This window comes from Ruditapes philippinarum, unplaced genomic scaffold (assembly GCF_026571515.1).
Source record: "Ruditapes philippinarum isolate M1 unplaced genomic scaffold, ASM2657151v2 ctg322_1_1_1_1, whole genome shotgun sequence".
Taxonomy (NCBI): domain Eukaryota; kingdom Metazoa; phylum Mollusca; class Bivalvia; order Venerida; family Veneridae; genus Ruditapes; species Ruditapes philippinarum.
In genome coordinates this window covers 61,680-77,404 of record NW_026857303.1, presented here as the reverse complement: position 1 = coordinate 77,404, position 15,725 = coordinate 61,680, and the positions used below count along the sequence as shown (strand labels likewise).

The 15,725-nt window shown below is 30.3% G+C and overlaps 1 protein-coding gene across 1 annotated transcript; it reads right to left on the bottom strand.

The window, feature by feature from the left end:
* Positions 1–305: 305 nt before the first annotated feature.
* On the bottom strand, positions 306–14,470 carry LOC132749318 (T-box transcription factor TBX20-like). The gene is made up of 7 exons (XM_060739044.1): positions 13,927–14,470; positions 11,071–11,344; positions 3,636–3,800; positions 3,030–3,138; positions 2,480–2,647; positions 1,979–2,186; positions 306–1,645 (listed from the first exon to the last, which is right to left on the bottom strand). Exons 1-7 carry the CDS (start codon positions 14,216–14,218, stop codon positions 1,242–1,244), a joined length of 1,620 nt encoding a protein of 539 aa, XP_060595027.1. The 5' UTR covers positions 14,219–14,470; the 3' UTR covers positions 306–1,241.
* Positions 14,471–15,725: the final 1,255 nt, after the last annotated feature.

The window sequence follows — 15,725 nt, the reverse complement described above, 5'->3', positions numbered from 1 at the left end:
ATTGTCTCCACGTGTCCATGAAATTGGTTATTGACTTCCGGTCGCGTTTCAACAGGATTGAGTATGTGATGCAAAAAAAACAAAAACACCAAAAAAACATTGAATGTTGTTATGTATTTTTTTCTTTCACAAAAGAATAGTTTGAATTGCATAAACAAAAAATAGCAATATAATCTTTTTAAAAGATTAAAAACTGCTTGATATTTAAATTATTTACTTTTCGGTTGATTTAAATTGAAAATTGAAAATGTACACTCGTTTTATATAACAACCCACTTAAAGGGAAAAAAATAACACGTTTTTTTTTTAAAACTAAAAGGCTGTTATTCCGCACTATATACTTAAAACGTTAGAATATTTTCCAGTTAGACAATAATAAGAAGCGACTTTACATATCCTGATTTCTTTTAACCTGATTGTCTTTTTTAAATGTTATGATTAGAAATAAATATAATAACAAAATATCAACTTTGTTACATCAGTTATTGTCATGAAAATATGTTATATAATACAATATCCAATTAACTATATATTAAATTAATGTAAACAGTTCATGCTTTAATTTTCCAGAAAGTCCTACTTTAAATATTAATGTAACAAAAAATAAAGCAAAAACAATATACAAATAATCAGATACGTTTCTTAAATGGACAAAATAACAAATAAATGTTAACCAAAATTAGGTATTTGTTCAAACATGTCTTATATAATTCATATTCATGACTTGCCGCGGAAATAAGAGTAAAATAATGAACTATTTCTAGTTTTTTTTCTACAAGATCCAAAACTATAGACAATAAAAAATTAACCGCGCATATTATATGTGTGTGGCTAAACGCTGCATTTCAGACTCAAACTAAAAGAACTCCCAATAAAATATAACATTTATATACCATGCCGCGAAGTTTCGAATCCGTTAAGAGAACAGTGTTTGCACGGATTATGTTATAGAATTTTTCAGGAGATCATGTAAATTATTGTACTATATTTTACATACAACAGAATTCTCTTTGAGAGACTATTTCAACTACATTATACAAATTTTAAACGTGGATTACACTCTAAAACAGAAATAAATAATTGGACATGTATATAACGATGTTTGCGACTAAACAGAAATGTTGGCAATATCCTGGTGGCACAAAGTTTATATACCATATCATATAACTCGACATAACTATCACATTTTTGCACTATCTATAAATTGCATCCAACACGCATGCGCAGGAAATAATTCAACACTATGGTCTCGCTGAGTCAATTGTTGGCGACGATTCTGATGACGTAGGTGTTGATTTCTGAGCAGAAAGTTTCTCAGCGTTCAAATAAGGATGATACCTGTAAAGCGCTGTTGGATAATGGAGCGGGGCACCAGGAGTGCTTTCTGAATTATATCCAGAAGTGGTTGGTACCCCTTCTCTAAGTCTCATATTACTTATATTATTCGCGGCCATTAAGGGGTGAAGTCCAAGTGCAGGAAACACAAAGTTTGAATTATTTAGTCCAAAAAGTCCTCCGTATAAGGTGTATAAAGAACGATCTGTTGGTGGATAGGGGGAACCTCCAAGAAGTGACGAAGGTATAGGACGCCACATTGACCACGGTGACGTCATCATACCCTGCTTTTCCATAGACGCTTGGTCTTCTGCAAATAAAGGGATAATTATATGTCAGCAAAAACAACAATGATTGTCGATCAATTTTTAACACATTTCATTTTAAAATGCCATTAATATTTACAGGTTTTAAAACCATTACTAAATCTAGTCTTGATAATTTGCAAGATGCAATATGCAAAAAGCAACACATAAGATAATAAAAATGAATTATTATATTTGAGATGACAAAATAATTTTCTGTAACTTAATATGCCAAAAAACTGTAAAAGATATATTAATTTTCTACAAAAAGACGCAACACAATACGCTATAACTTTAAAACTGTTCTCGTACAAAATCATAAGAGAGAATTTATTTACCTCTGGCGTATAATTCCCTGTGTTGTTTGAGTGACTCCTCTATTTCAGCCTCCGTGTACGCTCTAAGCGGGGATCGAGCATACGTGTGCTGCTGCATTAGGCTCTCCATGCTCTCTCTTGATGGGTAAAACGAATCAAACTCTGTCAACCTCGTCGAATCTCTAAATCCCTTAGCAAATGGGTTACTGTCTATTTTTAACTTAGTTATCTGAAGTCAAAGTAATAATAGAGTCAGTCAAATATATTCAAAGAAAGTTCATATATCTCAGTATTTAGTTTCGTATTTTTCTTATTCAAAAATCACGAACAATACCAAAACGAACATCATTCGCAAAAAATATTTCTTTTTCAAAACAATGAATCATATACTAAAAACATATTGTTTTGTTGTTGATGATTCTGGTGGAAAAGGTGTTTCTCAGCGCTTTTGTATTTAATCGATCAGGGATCAAGTTAAAAAAAATCTTCAGTTTAAAATTGTATTTAGATTAAATTACTTACGAGTTGATTTTGGTAGGCTGTCACGGCGATGAATGTGGTTTCTGGGAATACGAACGTCTTAAATTCTTCAGCTTCTAATGTAGTTATGGATGGGAGATTTGGGGTGCTGTCCCTTTTCTTCACTATGTGAATACGTGGTTGATATTTGTGCATCGAGTTCAGGATTATCTATGAACAAGGAAACAAACTATTAATTTGAAGTATTTATACAGATAAAAGTATGCAATACTGGTTTAAAGAAAATAAGTACATGTATTTAAATTAATTGTGACAAAAATCTATAAATATCTCTTTTTGTCTTTTTGTTGTTGTTGTTATCATGATTAACTGTATAATTCTTCTTAAATGTTCGAAATATTAATTATTGTATTACTTTATATGGTGTTTGTATGTTTTTGTATATATTATTCATGTCTGTCTTGTCATACATTTTCTTTTTGTAAATATGGCCAAAGACAGTTTACATGTCGATAGTCAATAAATTTTGAAACCCTTTGAATTGTTAAAATTTGCAATCGTTATATTAATTGTCATATTTTATTCGACCTACCTGGCTATTTTTATCCAGCATGTTATTAGTAAGTTTTAATTTCTCAAATGACACAGTTTGTTTCACAAGTTGTTCTCCCAAATATGGTGAGTCCGGGTGTACATAAAATCTGTAAAAAAAAGACACAAATGTAATTTTAAATGTACAGTATCCCTTACAAATATTATTTCCAAGTAATTTATGTATGTTGATTTTAGAAAAGTTACACCACCCATGGGTTTCTACGTACATTAAGTCAGTTGTTTGTTATAAAACCACGAAATTTCATGCCCACGAATATAAGTGATTTCGAAGTATTTATTTATTTATTTATTTATTTATTTATCTATTGGTTTAGTTCATTTATTTATTTTTTATTATTATTTTTATTTTATGATTTTTTTCCAATAACAAATTGCATTTAAAACTATAGAATTTAAATAGAATGGTTTTCCCTTAATACTTACTTTTATGTGAATAACTTAATAATTTTACATGTACCCAAAATGTATCATGACCATTTAACCAAAACCATCAAGAACTCATTAATTTGAGATGTAACATCAGTAAATGATTTTCTAATGACTCTTCATTAGCAAAACTAGAAAGGGCGTGCATTTCACAAACCTTGTTGGTAAAGGTGGGTCAGCTTTCCCTGCCACTAGCCATGAAGATCTATGGTAGGCATAGCGGTATCTTTTGTTGTCAACCGGGACAATATCCATGAGCACACTGTACTTTGTATCAGGGTCAAGGCCGGTAAATGATACACGGACTGTTGGAAACATGCGCCTGAAAAGAGAGAAATGATTTCATTGATATATAATGTAAGTACATGTATTATACATTTCCATTTTTTTTTCCTGTATGACGACATTTGTGCAAAAGCCATGCTTTGGTGAAAAAGGAAATATTAGTATTAGATTTATTGCTTTTTTATGGATCAATGTTGATATATGTTACAATTACACGCCTCCAATCTTGTGACAATAGTGATATGGCTGTCACAGATAAAAACAACAACAAATAATCAAAATAATTCAATGTTAGTACATGTATTGCGTTGAGACAAATTAAACTGCGTTTGCAAAATATGTGTTCGTGTTTTGATTAATAATCAATAAAATGTTTGCCCCTAAGCAAATAAAAGATGTTACATGTCTGCCGTTTATCTAAGAAATTTCCAAGTTATCTCTTTTTTTCTTACGTATTTGTCTCAAAGGAATTCGATTCCTATGAAATTTGGTGAATATATCACTAAGCTGTTACAATAAACACGTACTATGGCTTTTAGAGCGACTGCTGTTTTTGATGGATAGGCTGATATGAGAACTTGTGAATAAAAACAAATTAAGATTGCTAGAAAACACAATCCAGACGCGGATAATTCGCCGATATCAAATCATTCAATAACTATTCGGTTCGCCATTAGCATGATATCCGAGCCGCCATTTAAACACTTTTATTCCCTGTGGAAAAGCGCTTGGCAAAGTTTTAAGCGTTCGGAGAGCAAGATCTGCACCACGCGACACATAAATCGGCACCAAAATTGGCAAAAAAATCCACTACAGATTTGTTTTGGAATGTGACGGAGCTTCAAATTTTATCACAGCCATTTATCACCTAACAGTGACTATCACTTAGATTTTAGTAATGATTGGCTGTCCCCCGGGACTTTTACTGACGGGAAATGGTAGTTCTTTCATCATAAATTCGCTAAATGACAGTTCCGAATTGCAAATGGTAAATGATGGGTCAAGTCGTATGAAACAATGGAACTTATCTGTATGTTTATCTTGGAAGAGAAAACTAGCTACTCGAAAGTTGTTCAAGTTGTTGCCATGGAGATGACTAGCACAGGGGTACAGTAATTGGTTTTGTTGACGAGAACAAATTTCGTAACACAACTTGGAATTATTGAACTTCTTAAAACAAAGGGATTTAATTGCTTTAGTTCTTTCACACAGTAAAATGATGCATGCGCATCTGTAATTTTGATCAAGAATAAGAATAAAAATATTTGAATGAAAGACTGTTTTGGTTGGTCATAATTGATAAATGATTGTAATATAAAGCGCAACTGAAATTGTTTTGTAATGTAATGAAACATATAGAAAAATCGTGATGATGTTTCTTTTAAGTTTATCTTCTATTCTTTTCTTTCTGTATTTGTTCTTGTATGAACAATACATTATATATTTGAATTTTATGTAAAATATTCAGGAATTTAATATTTTTAAAATGCATATTCAGTTTTTGTATGAAAAGCTTCAATTAAAATTATTTTAACGTGGTCTCTTGTTTTTCGTTAGTTGTCACAATTACAGGATAAACTGTAGCGTAACCCTTGTGACAGAAGTCGCGTAAGACGTCGTAATGACTTGGAAAGATGTATTATAATGGATGGGAGAAGAGATGGCAATTTGTATTTGAGAAAAGGGTCCTAGAAGCTGAAGATCTTGTCTCTAATCGCTTATCATTAATCATGGCAAACAGACAATATTGTTAATGTGTTTTGCTATATCTAGAGCCACTCACATTGTTGGTTTCGAATTTACACTTGAAAAATCTAAATGTGTTTTGCTATATGTAGAGCTGGTGAAATTGTCGGTTTCGAATTCACACTCAAAATTATTCTCCCTCCCAGTTAGCGTAGACGTGGGTTGGGTGTCTATACGTGTCTAAACAAGTACTTAAGTCCCGACAGAATAAGACAAGTAATTATTTAGATGCATCATTTATGTATACACTTGGCATTTTTGCTTACATAAAACATTCGATATGAAATATTGCGATCATTTACGAGTATGAACAGAATATTTCTGCAAGTGTAACTTCAACCATTCATTATTTTGGATGACATCAAATGAAAAATATCAGAAATTAAGCAACTTACATGTTACGAAATGATAATATTTGTAGAATTTAATATAATGAAACATAAATATTCTAACAAAAATCAAGTTAAATGATTTGATTTTATTCATTTGATGATTTTATAATTCGAGAAAAAAAATCTTAGAAATTATACACAAAAAAGAGGAAAAAACACTTTTTTTTTAGTTTTTTAGTTTTGTTTGATAGTGATACATTGTTCTCTTTATTTAAGTATTGTTTTAGAAAATAAGTTTTTTTTATTAAGAATAATTAAAGATTAATAAAATCTGTTTTGATAACCATATTCAGATAGAAATGAATTAAAATAATAATTATAATAATTATTTAGCAAAACTGTCTTTTCAGTTAAAACGTAAAAATGTAAATTTCGTATTCTTTGATTTTCCTTCTTTTATGCCATATCATTTTATTTCTAACTTAAGTATCATATTTCAATACAGATACTTCTATTGAAATTCAAATCCGCCAACAAAAGAATTAAATTTAATCTTAAACAAATTAACAAAACATTATGAAAACATATTACATGATCTTAACAAATTAGTGGTAATATCCGAGAAAGATTTACCATCTTAGATATCATATCATTAAGATATACACAAATATTTTTTGTTAAATAAAATATTACACCGACATTGAGACATAACCTTAAACCATACTGCTCTTTGATGTTCCTTTTAGTGTTAGATTAACAATTAAATGTATTATTTTTTATTACCATCCTTACATATCATTTATCTGTTTTTATGTACCTGAAATTCGGTTGTTTTTTATTCAAGCAAGATTTCTATTCATACAGATGACTTTTTTTCTATGAATATATTAAAAACGTCATCATCATCATCATCATCGTTATTATTACTATTATTATTATTTATTATTATTATTACTCTTTTCAAAGGACAATAAATGAATTAAGTAAGTGAGATTAATTGTCGATTTAAAATTGCAACGACAAAAATGTAAATAAAATAATAATGTTATCAAAATGAGTTGCGCTTGCAGAGCAGACAATAGATACGGCGGGTAATTTTATTATGTCTTGGTGCGTAGTCATTTAATGTTATTTTGTCTTAGACTTAGCCATTGTTTCGTTCCTTAAAACAACAATTTGCAATTGATCGTTTGACCAAAAATCACATATCTCTTGAACATAACTATCTTTCAAATTCTCCCCTTGTCACTCATGTCCAAAATTTACTATATTAAGCCGATGAAGAGCCAAATAAGGTTCTAAATCAGCAGTATTGGTCGCCTGAGGTGTTGCTAAAACAACCACGTGTAGGTGAAAATAGAACGTTTCCAAATTAGATTCGGTAACCACTACAATAAGCGTGTCGAAATGTCCGAGATTGTCTTGAGATGTTGGTCAATTTGATCAGAAAATGACCACTGTCTAAATTACACATTTTCACCCCAAACTGCCCATCACACACTGATGAGTAGGAGATAAGGACGGCGAAAACGTACGGAGGGGTTGATTCACACTTCAGACTCAAACTGTCCGAATGAAAACATATCCAATTTCCAGTGCACAACTAATTTTGGCAGAAATATTTATCACCTTTAAATTGCCTCAAAAATTGTAACCCATTCATTTTGAAAATGACCAGTTGGACATTTGTTTAAACTAGCCATGATAGTATCGTATAAAACTGTCCATTGTTGTTGATAATTACAATTTTCATTGCCTATAATTGGGACTGAAAGGCTGGACAAAGGGATGAGTATTCATCCAACAGTTACAACAGATCGTCGTCCGCATTGACCACTGGGATATCCCGTGGTGTCTAAGCGTCCGGCCAACACTTAACCATATTGCCCGATGTTCTCTTGGTGTAGTCGCGTCTTAGAACACGCGCTTCTTCTTTTTTTTAAATAATTACAGCCTTTGCTTACAATTTTTTAACTGTTCACATAGCATTTTAACACTTTAGAAATATTCAATTTTAGTACATGTTTGCTCCAATCTCTCATTTCATTTCCCAAAGTTCTACGAACGTTTTATGACAAAAATAGAAAAAAATAGCTATTGACAAATATTTCATAACTCTTAAAAGAAGCAAATCCTTTAAATGTACCTTATTGTTAATCTTTCTCTTGATCAAATTCTTATGTAATAAAGGTCTGAAAATTTATCCTATTTTATTCCTTTTTTTCTAGATTTCTATATCAGGAATCAACACTATATTCTTTTATTTCCTCCAAATTGCTGTTTGCATGGTTTTAAATGGTCAAAAGCATTTACCAATAAAAACTAAAACATGGATCAGTGAATAGCTATATATAAAATAAAATAAATTTAACGAAATTTTGACTACAAAAAATCCGAGCCTTTATATATTTAGAAAAAGAGAATTATTTGATATAACCAGTTAATTTCCTTAATTTAGCAGGTACATTCATTTATTTTTTGTCATCATATTTACATGTACATGTATTACTTAAACATTGGTAAATTTTCTTCCTATTTTTTTTAAATGATTATTTTATTTAACCCGAGAAAATACTAATAAAATGCATTGTTCGTCGTAATAATAACAGACATGTATCTGTTAAGTACATTTTACGCTGTCGTAAAGGCACCTGGTGACTAGATTAATATTATACCAGAACAGAACAGAACTGTGTTATGCCATTTTACTCATGGTAAATTTGGGACTGTAAAATATTTTTTTCTTACGAATTTAGATTTGTGAGGGTTTTTTAATTGAATTCTTTCACCAAAATGACAGATTTTTTCTTGTGTGTTTTTATTACACTAGTAATATTATTTAAGTGGTAATTGTTTTTGTACTAGGTCCACTTCAATTTCCTTGTTTGTGTACCTTTTAAATACATTTGAAATTATTCAAAATGAGTGGGTTTTTTTAATATGCGTTTAAACTTTATAAACAATAATTTTGTATAAAGAAAAGAAAGAAATTCGGAAGAAAGGCAAACGGATGAAGAGATATGGTATCAATTTTGTTAATGCATTCTTGAATTACTTTTAAATGACTGACCATTGGTCATCAAAGTGCTGACTGACCGTCCATTTATAACCGTATTTGTTTTCATTGTCCAATTCACTGTTGAAAAGGGATTCCCTTGGGAGTAAATTACAAGCAAAAAGGGCTCACCCCTGGGGGCGGCAACGCGCCGACAGACGGGGCCCAATAGACCCTGGTTAATTATAGTCTCAGTTTAAAATTTATATTGGAGATGACCAGTTAATTACAGACGGGAAGCGGACCTAGTGTTCACTTGTGTAACCTTGGTGATGATTTATACACCTTGATTCTATATCCCTGACAAACATCAGTGTATGATCATTAAATACAAACAGCGACCTACAGTTACAATGTGTCTGCATTTTATTTAAAATAAAATTACATTTATATAATCATATTGAGTTTTCAAAAAATAACAATACAAAAACTAAAAATTGTGGAAATCTAAGAAGTATATTATATAACACATGTCAGTTACTTTTCAAATATGCACTAATTTCGAGTTTCTCAGAACCTTAGAACCTTATTAAGTAATCTAATTAATATGTGACTGCAAGAATTTTTAAGTATATCTCAGCAACGTTGAACGTATTCAAAGATAAATAAAAACAAGTTTTTTATCACGACACTTAATTGATTCCTTGCAAAACTCTTCAACACTAAAAACGAGTACCAATGAAAATCAAATAGCGGAAAGAAGTCCCAAAATTACAACCACTTTATAGAAACGTGCCGTCAATTAATATCATTAAATGTCTGACCACGATTGCACCAAAAACAGCAATTATGAACAGCTTTTCCTGATAGAAAAAAAAATAACTGAGAAAATTCCACTTTAAGCCGATACCGCGGATGACTGGCTGTAATTGCATGTGGGGGACGCATACCGCACTTGTCCGCCATCTTAACTTTCAGTTAATTTAAACAAAATTACACTGTGCATATTTGCATTAGCATCTCAAATGCTCTTCAACCCACAAAAGACCCTCGAAAATTGCTCAATGGTGGAAATTTTCTACTTAAAGGGGGTCTATCAAAGATATCAAGTTTTATAGTTTTACGGACATTTAAGTCCAAACAATATTCGTGCGCGTGAATAAATAGCCGGTTGATTTTAAACAAATATTGGGTTCTTGGTTAAAAAAAGCCGTTAAACTTCTCTCATTGACGGATGGTCATCTTGGAGTTAAATATATTGCTTTCCTCTGACCTAAGCCACTTTACCTTGACATTTAATACTGTGATGTTTCAACATAAATACTGGTGTTTATTTGGCTTTGAAATCCAAATGATCAGAAAATAACTTAATTGGCAAGTTGACCAAAATTGAATATTAGTACTGTCTTTAACCATGTCTTTAACTCTATCAACGAACTGAAAATTTGTGTTATTTTGTTAATGGGATTTTTTCTTCCATTTATTATCCATTTTTCTTATCATAATGCTCGACACTATCTCCTGTATTTATTGAAAATCCTTATCATAATTTACATCCGCTTAGAAAATCATTTTAAGATCTCGTTTTTATTCATATATGTGAGATAAACATGATAAGAATATTACATATGACATGTACTTCTGCGGCCTAAAAAAAAGATAATTATTACCGTTAACATCATATAGATAATCAATCTAATGTGTATTTATACTAAAATGACGGTTTTTGAAATATAAACGCGTCAAAGTCATAAATTATAAAGTGAGTTTGAAATTTTAGAACATGCTTTTCCCGGCTAAATGCGTCTTGTTATTTTGTTAATTAATTCTATTGCACAAAAATTCAACGTCCGACTTAAAGCAAAGTTTCTTGTTTTGTTTTAATGGTAGGAAATGCTTTAGTCAAAGATCAAAAGTTAACAAAGGTACTCGTCAAAAATGAATATTAAATGATTATTTAATTAACGACATATGCGTATCTATCATATATATTCTATCAGAAAAATGACACTAATGTAGGATTTAATTAAGTTAAAAATAACTCTTAGTTAATCTAACAATGGAAAGTGTTGCCAAAAAAAACAAACTAAATCAGTTCTGATGATGAACGAGGCGTTACTCACAATAAATCGTCTGCAAATAAGCCTGCGCGCAGATACACGGACAATTAAGTTTATTTCGATTCATATCTTGCAAACATAACTGATTAAGCTGTATAATCATTCTGAACCTACCTGCCAGTTTTAGTTATAATCATCTCCGTGCCGAGCTCGTGAAATTTATCCCATAATTCTTTTGTTTCCAGACGACATTCGACATCTACTAGCTCCTTGCAACATGGAGGAGACGCCGTTGGACTGACAACATCAATATCCTCACTATCTTGTTCGTCCTCGACCTTCGGGGTAAAAGTTGGTGAGGGTGTGTCCCCTTTTCTCGGGCTTGACAATTCTTCTGAATTAGGGGACTTTTGGGAGCTCAGTGAAGTGGCAGATTCCACAAGACGCTCTGAAAAAAGATAATAAAACACCATTATAAAATACTTTGATTTTAGGACCTGACTTTAATTTCTCAAGAGCAGTTTGACTCTGCTGGCTGAATAAGATTTAATTCAAGAATTTATAGAACCGTGCCTGAATTTTTGCACTGAAATTCATTTTACCATCAATATATAGAGATAAAATATTAAACAAATCGTTCGTATTTTTAAATTAGGAAAATAAAGACTATAAGTGACAACCTTTCGGTTCCAAAAATTGCTTTTTTTAGGTTGCGTTTTTTAGACATTTCTTATTTCTTTATATAAGAAATCTTTATAAAATCTAATTGTGCCAAATAAAAAGTCAAAGAGAAAATATTTCTTCCATATCTTTAATTAAAAATGATCATATTTTCTACATCATATACAACTTTGTACTGATAGCGAACATTAATAATTTGGCCAGACATTAAGGAAAAAAAGACGATTCTTTTTTTGTTTCAGACACTTTGAATTTTCTCTCAAATTTTGATAACAATCATAGTGCCACACATCACGCAGTGAGCATTCTTTGCAAATTTTAACGATCCACAATTATAGATTGAATATTTTATGGTCTGAAAAAAAAATCACACGCATTATGGCATTGCAGCACAAACCAAAAAATTACTTGATTTTTCGCGCCAGATATTCTTAATCTTAGGGTTAATTTAATTTCATTATCAAGCAAAAAAATCAAATTGTATTACACATTATCAGTTTAATTGTGATTTTGTTATACAAATGTGTTTGAATCCTACAACAATATAACAATATAACAATATAACAACGCCCGTTTCGATCACCATCTGTATACAACGATACCAGTAGTATAGTATATCATTTATCAAAACTAAATATTTGTTTAGATAAACGATTTTTATCAAAATATATCATAGTAACAAAAAAGATTCATATCTACGAAAATGTGACGATTTTCAAAATAAAGTAATTGATTGTGAAGATTGGGTAACTGATTATTTTATTGTGAATGTCAGTCGTTTACACGGCAAATTTGTTGTCGAGTTATCAGATTTTATATTATTGTGTTCAATTTTAATTCTGATTTTATTTCTAAATTTGATACGTACATGATTAAGATTTTATTTTCAATGTGCAAAGGCACGTTTTTCAGTCGTAATAATATTGTAATTTATGAACGTGAAATTTTGGCGATATTTGCTCTTCTTTTGGAGGAAATAAAGATATTATTATTGTTGTTATCATTATTCATTAATACATTAGGGAACTATTTTTTCCCCTCTTTGAAGGGAAATGAACTATTTATATATATACTTAAACGAGGGGTATTATACAAATGGACAAAGTATTGAAAATGATTACGGGATGTTTGTAAACTATAAAAGTATGATAAGAAATGAAATATCTTAATACAATAAGAAATAAAATATTTTAGTACAGTAAAAAAAATATTTTAGGAAATTAGAAATAACATATTTAGGAACAATTCTATAAATAAAATATATATTGAAAATTAAATGATAACACTTTTTTGAATAAATTTATACATGTACATTTACAGTTTTAGTGTGCATATTTATAAAATTAAATATGTGAACATTTTATACGCTAAGCTTTAGACTAGCTTAATCTATTTTGAATATGCAGTCAAGCCATAGTATGTTCCCCTCATTTGTTTAAAGAAATGTTTAAAAAAATACTTGTTTCAAAATAAAATTGATATGTTTTCTTATGTAGTTTTTATCCTGTTATGTTTTGATATATTGCTATAGTACGTCCACGTTGGCTATACAACCTTTGAAGTTAGTTGAAAATATATTTTAAACGTTTAGTAAATTTGCGAAATAAACATAAGTTAGACAGAGTATATGTTATTGCTCTGAACGAGCGAATAAAATACAGTGACAATTGTTTGTATCATTAAAAAAATGTAAAATTACATATGTTTTTAAATGAATTTGACAGAAAGCCACTAATTTGTGGAAACATATAATGTACATTATTCAACGTTCTAAATTATATACATATTTGATATACAATGGTATATTTTATCCACAATCATATATACAATACTAGCATGGTATTGAACATTTATTTTAAATAAATTTAAAGAATAAGATGTAAAAATATATAAATACAGGTCAAAATATCTTAATATAAACATAAAAAATACCAATATAAATTTAGAAGCATGTTAATTTGACTTTTTGATAAAACCAGAGTTAAAAGATTTCTTACTTATTTCATGTTCTAAAAAGAAAGGGGACATTTTCTGATTGTCTTCCCATTTCTTTAAAACAGACTTTTGAGTCAGTGCATGATACTTAGTCTGATTGTTGAATATTATTATATCATGGTACCTTGTAAAGCATAAGTAATATAAGTTTATGTTCTTGTTCTTAGAAAATGAAAATTGTATCGTAGCTTTGTATATTTCATCTTGAATAAAAAAAATGCTGTCTTTATAAATTTATATAGTTTACGTTTTGTTGTTATACTAACCTAAGGGAGCTATTTGTATATCTTATCTTGAAAAAAAATGCAGTCTTTATAAATTTGTAAAGTTTCCATGTTTTGGTGTTATACTAACCTAATGGAGCTAGTGGAATTCCGTCGGAATGTCGGACTCGTTTCGCTGGCGGTGAATCACACGATGTTCTTTTTTGTAAAACACAGTTATCTTTATCTTCGTCGGGTGAATTTGCCGACGAAAAACCACATGCTTGCATTTTCTCAAGCGTCCTTTTACCAATTAAAGCGTCAATAGAAAATGCCGATGCTTTCGTCGACATTTGGCACTGGGATTTTGAAAAGTTTAGCGGACTATTTCGTTCACGGTAACTTCCGACGGAAGAGTTTGAATCCTCGCTTATGTGATCCATATTTTCAATAAAAATTAATAATGTTTGTCTATATATCACAGACTTACAAGGTAAAACAAAACTTTATTATGTTTATCATTTATTGAATATTACAGAATAGAGCATAGTTTTCCATAGATGTTCGTGTTTATATTATCCATGCAAAATGAAGCTTAAGATGATATCCTTAAATCCTTTTTAAGAAAAAAAGCTCGTACAATATTTTGATGGCAACATAGGACAGATTGTTAGCATGATTTTTAGAATCACTTGACGTAAAGTTGTATATCTTTTACATTCATCTCAAATTTCAGTCTAACTCCGCACCTTTTTGTGTGAAAGCCTCCTATTGGTTAATAGATATTTGATGTGAGCCAACCGCTACGCGTAATACTGTGAGGTCTCGCGCATTGGATTGGTTATAATCCGATAGCCCGATAATAGTCCGCTCTCCCCAGAGAACGGCGGTATTGAAATATAACTATATCACCGCCTAGTTTGGCACATTCAGTATCAACAGATGGAGAAATATGTCTTTTTGTAACGAAAAGATGCCTCAAAGGATAAACATGCATTTTTTAAACGATAAGTTATTTGAAAAAAGACAGATTGGGATGTTTGTAAAATGTTTTATTTTCTAGTGAAAAGTATAGGGATTCTTTTTTGTTTACATTTTTTCGTTCTTTTTTTTTTCTTCAAATAACAATTATTTATCAACGCAAATTTATATCCCTGTTAATTACGATTTTTTGACATTTAAAAATATTTGCTTATCAGTTGATATAAGACAGTGCAGTTTTAGTTAAAATGGCATTACTCGTCATTTAATTTGTTTTCTTATATTTTCCGTGTTGCGATTTACTTCGCCCTTTATCATATATAAGATCTTGTGCGTGATTTTTGATTCCACTTTAAATTCCAGCAATATTTCCCTTGCCTTCTATGGGGCATAGCCTGTAATTTTAAATTGTAAGCAGTCTAGATAAAACATAGATTTTAGTCCACATTACTTTTATTTTTCCATACATATTTCATATATATCGTGTAAACTTTACTGCTGACGTCAAATTGTTTGTCTTTAATATCCATCAAAAACGTCAAAATTTGCAAAAACGATTTTTCTATATATCAAATCTTGGATTTAACGTCCTAGAAATTGACAAATTATAACTCGAATTAGTACCAAAAGCACATCTGTCTCCACTAAGTCTATAAAACTTTATCCAAAAACCCCCATTTTCTCACTGTCTTATAAATATTCATAGAGATTCACGCTATATTTCCATACAACATAGATCATTTTAGGCTACGGGCCATAATTCTAACAGCTTTGGCTATTTTTCTACATTTTGATAACTTTACCAAACATTTATAAACCTTTATAAACCTACTAATTTAGTTGCTTAAGACCCTTATTTGAAGTAAATAAGCGCCATAACGAATTCTGGACAGCGTATTATGGTTTTCTTTGGGTAATAGATATGTATAACACAAAATTATTCAAAACTACAGTATCTCGCGTGGAATT

Excerpts from the sequence above, each read along its gene's own strand:
- LOC132749318 (XM_060739044.1), bottom strand. The coding sequence starts at position 14,218 with ATGGATCACATAAGCGAGGATTCAAACTCTTCCGTCGGAAGTTACCGT. Across the intron at positions 2,648-3,029 it reads TGCTGGATAAAAATAGCCAG|ATAATCCTGAACTCGATGCA; the intron begins GTAGGTCGAATA and ends CCTTGTTCATAG. Across the intron at positions 2,187-2,479 it reads CAGCCTACCAAAATCAACTC|ATAACTAAGTTAAAAATAGA; the intron begins GTAAGTAATTTA and ends CTTTGACTTCAG.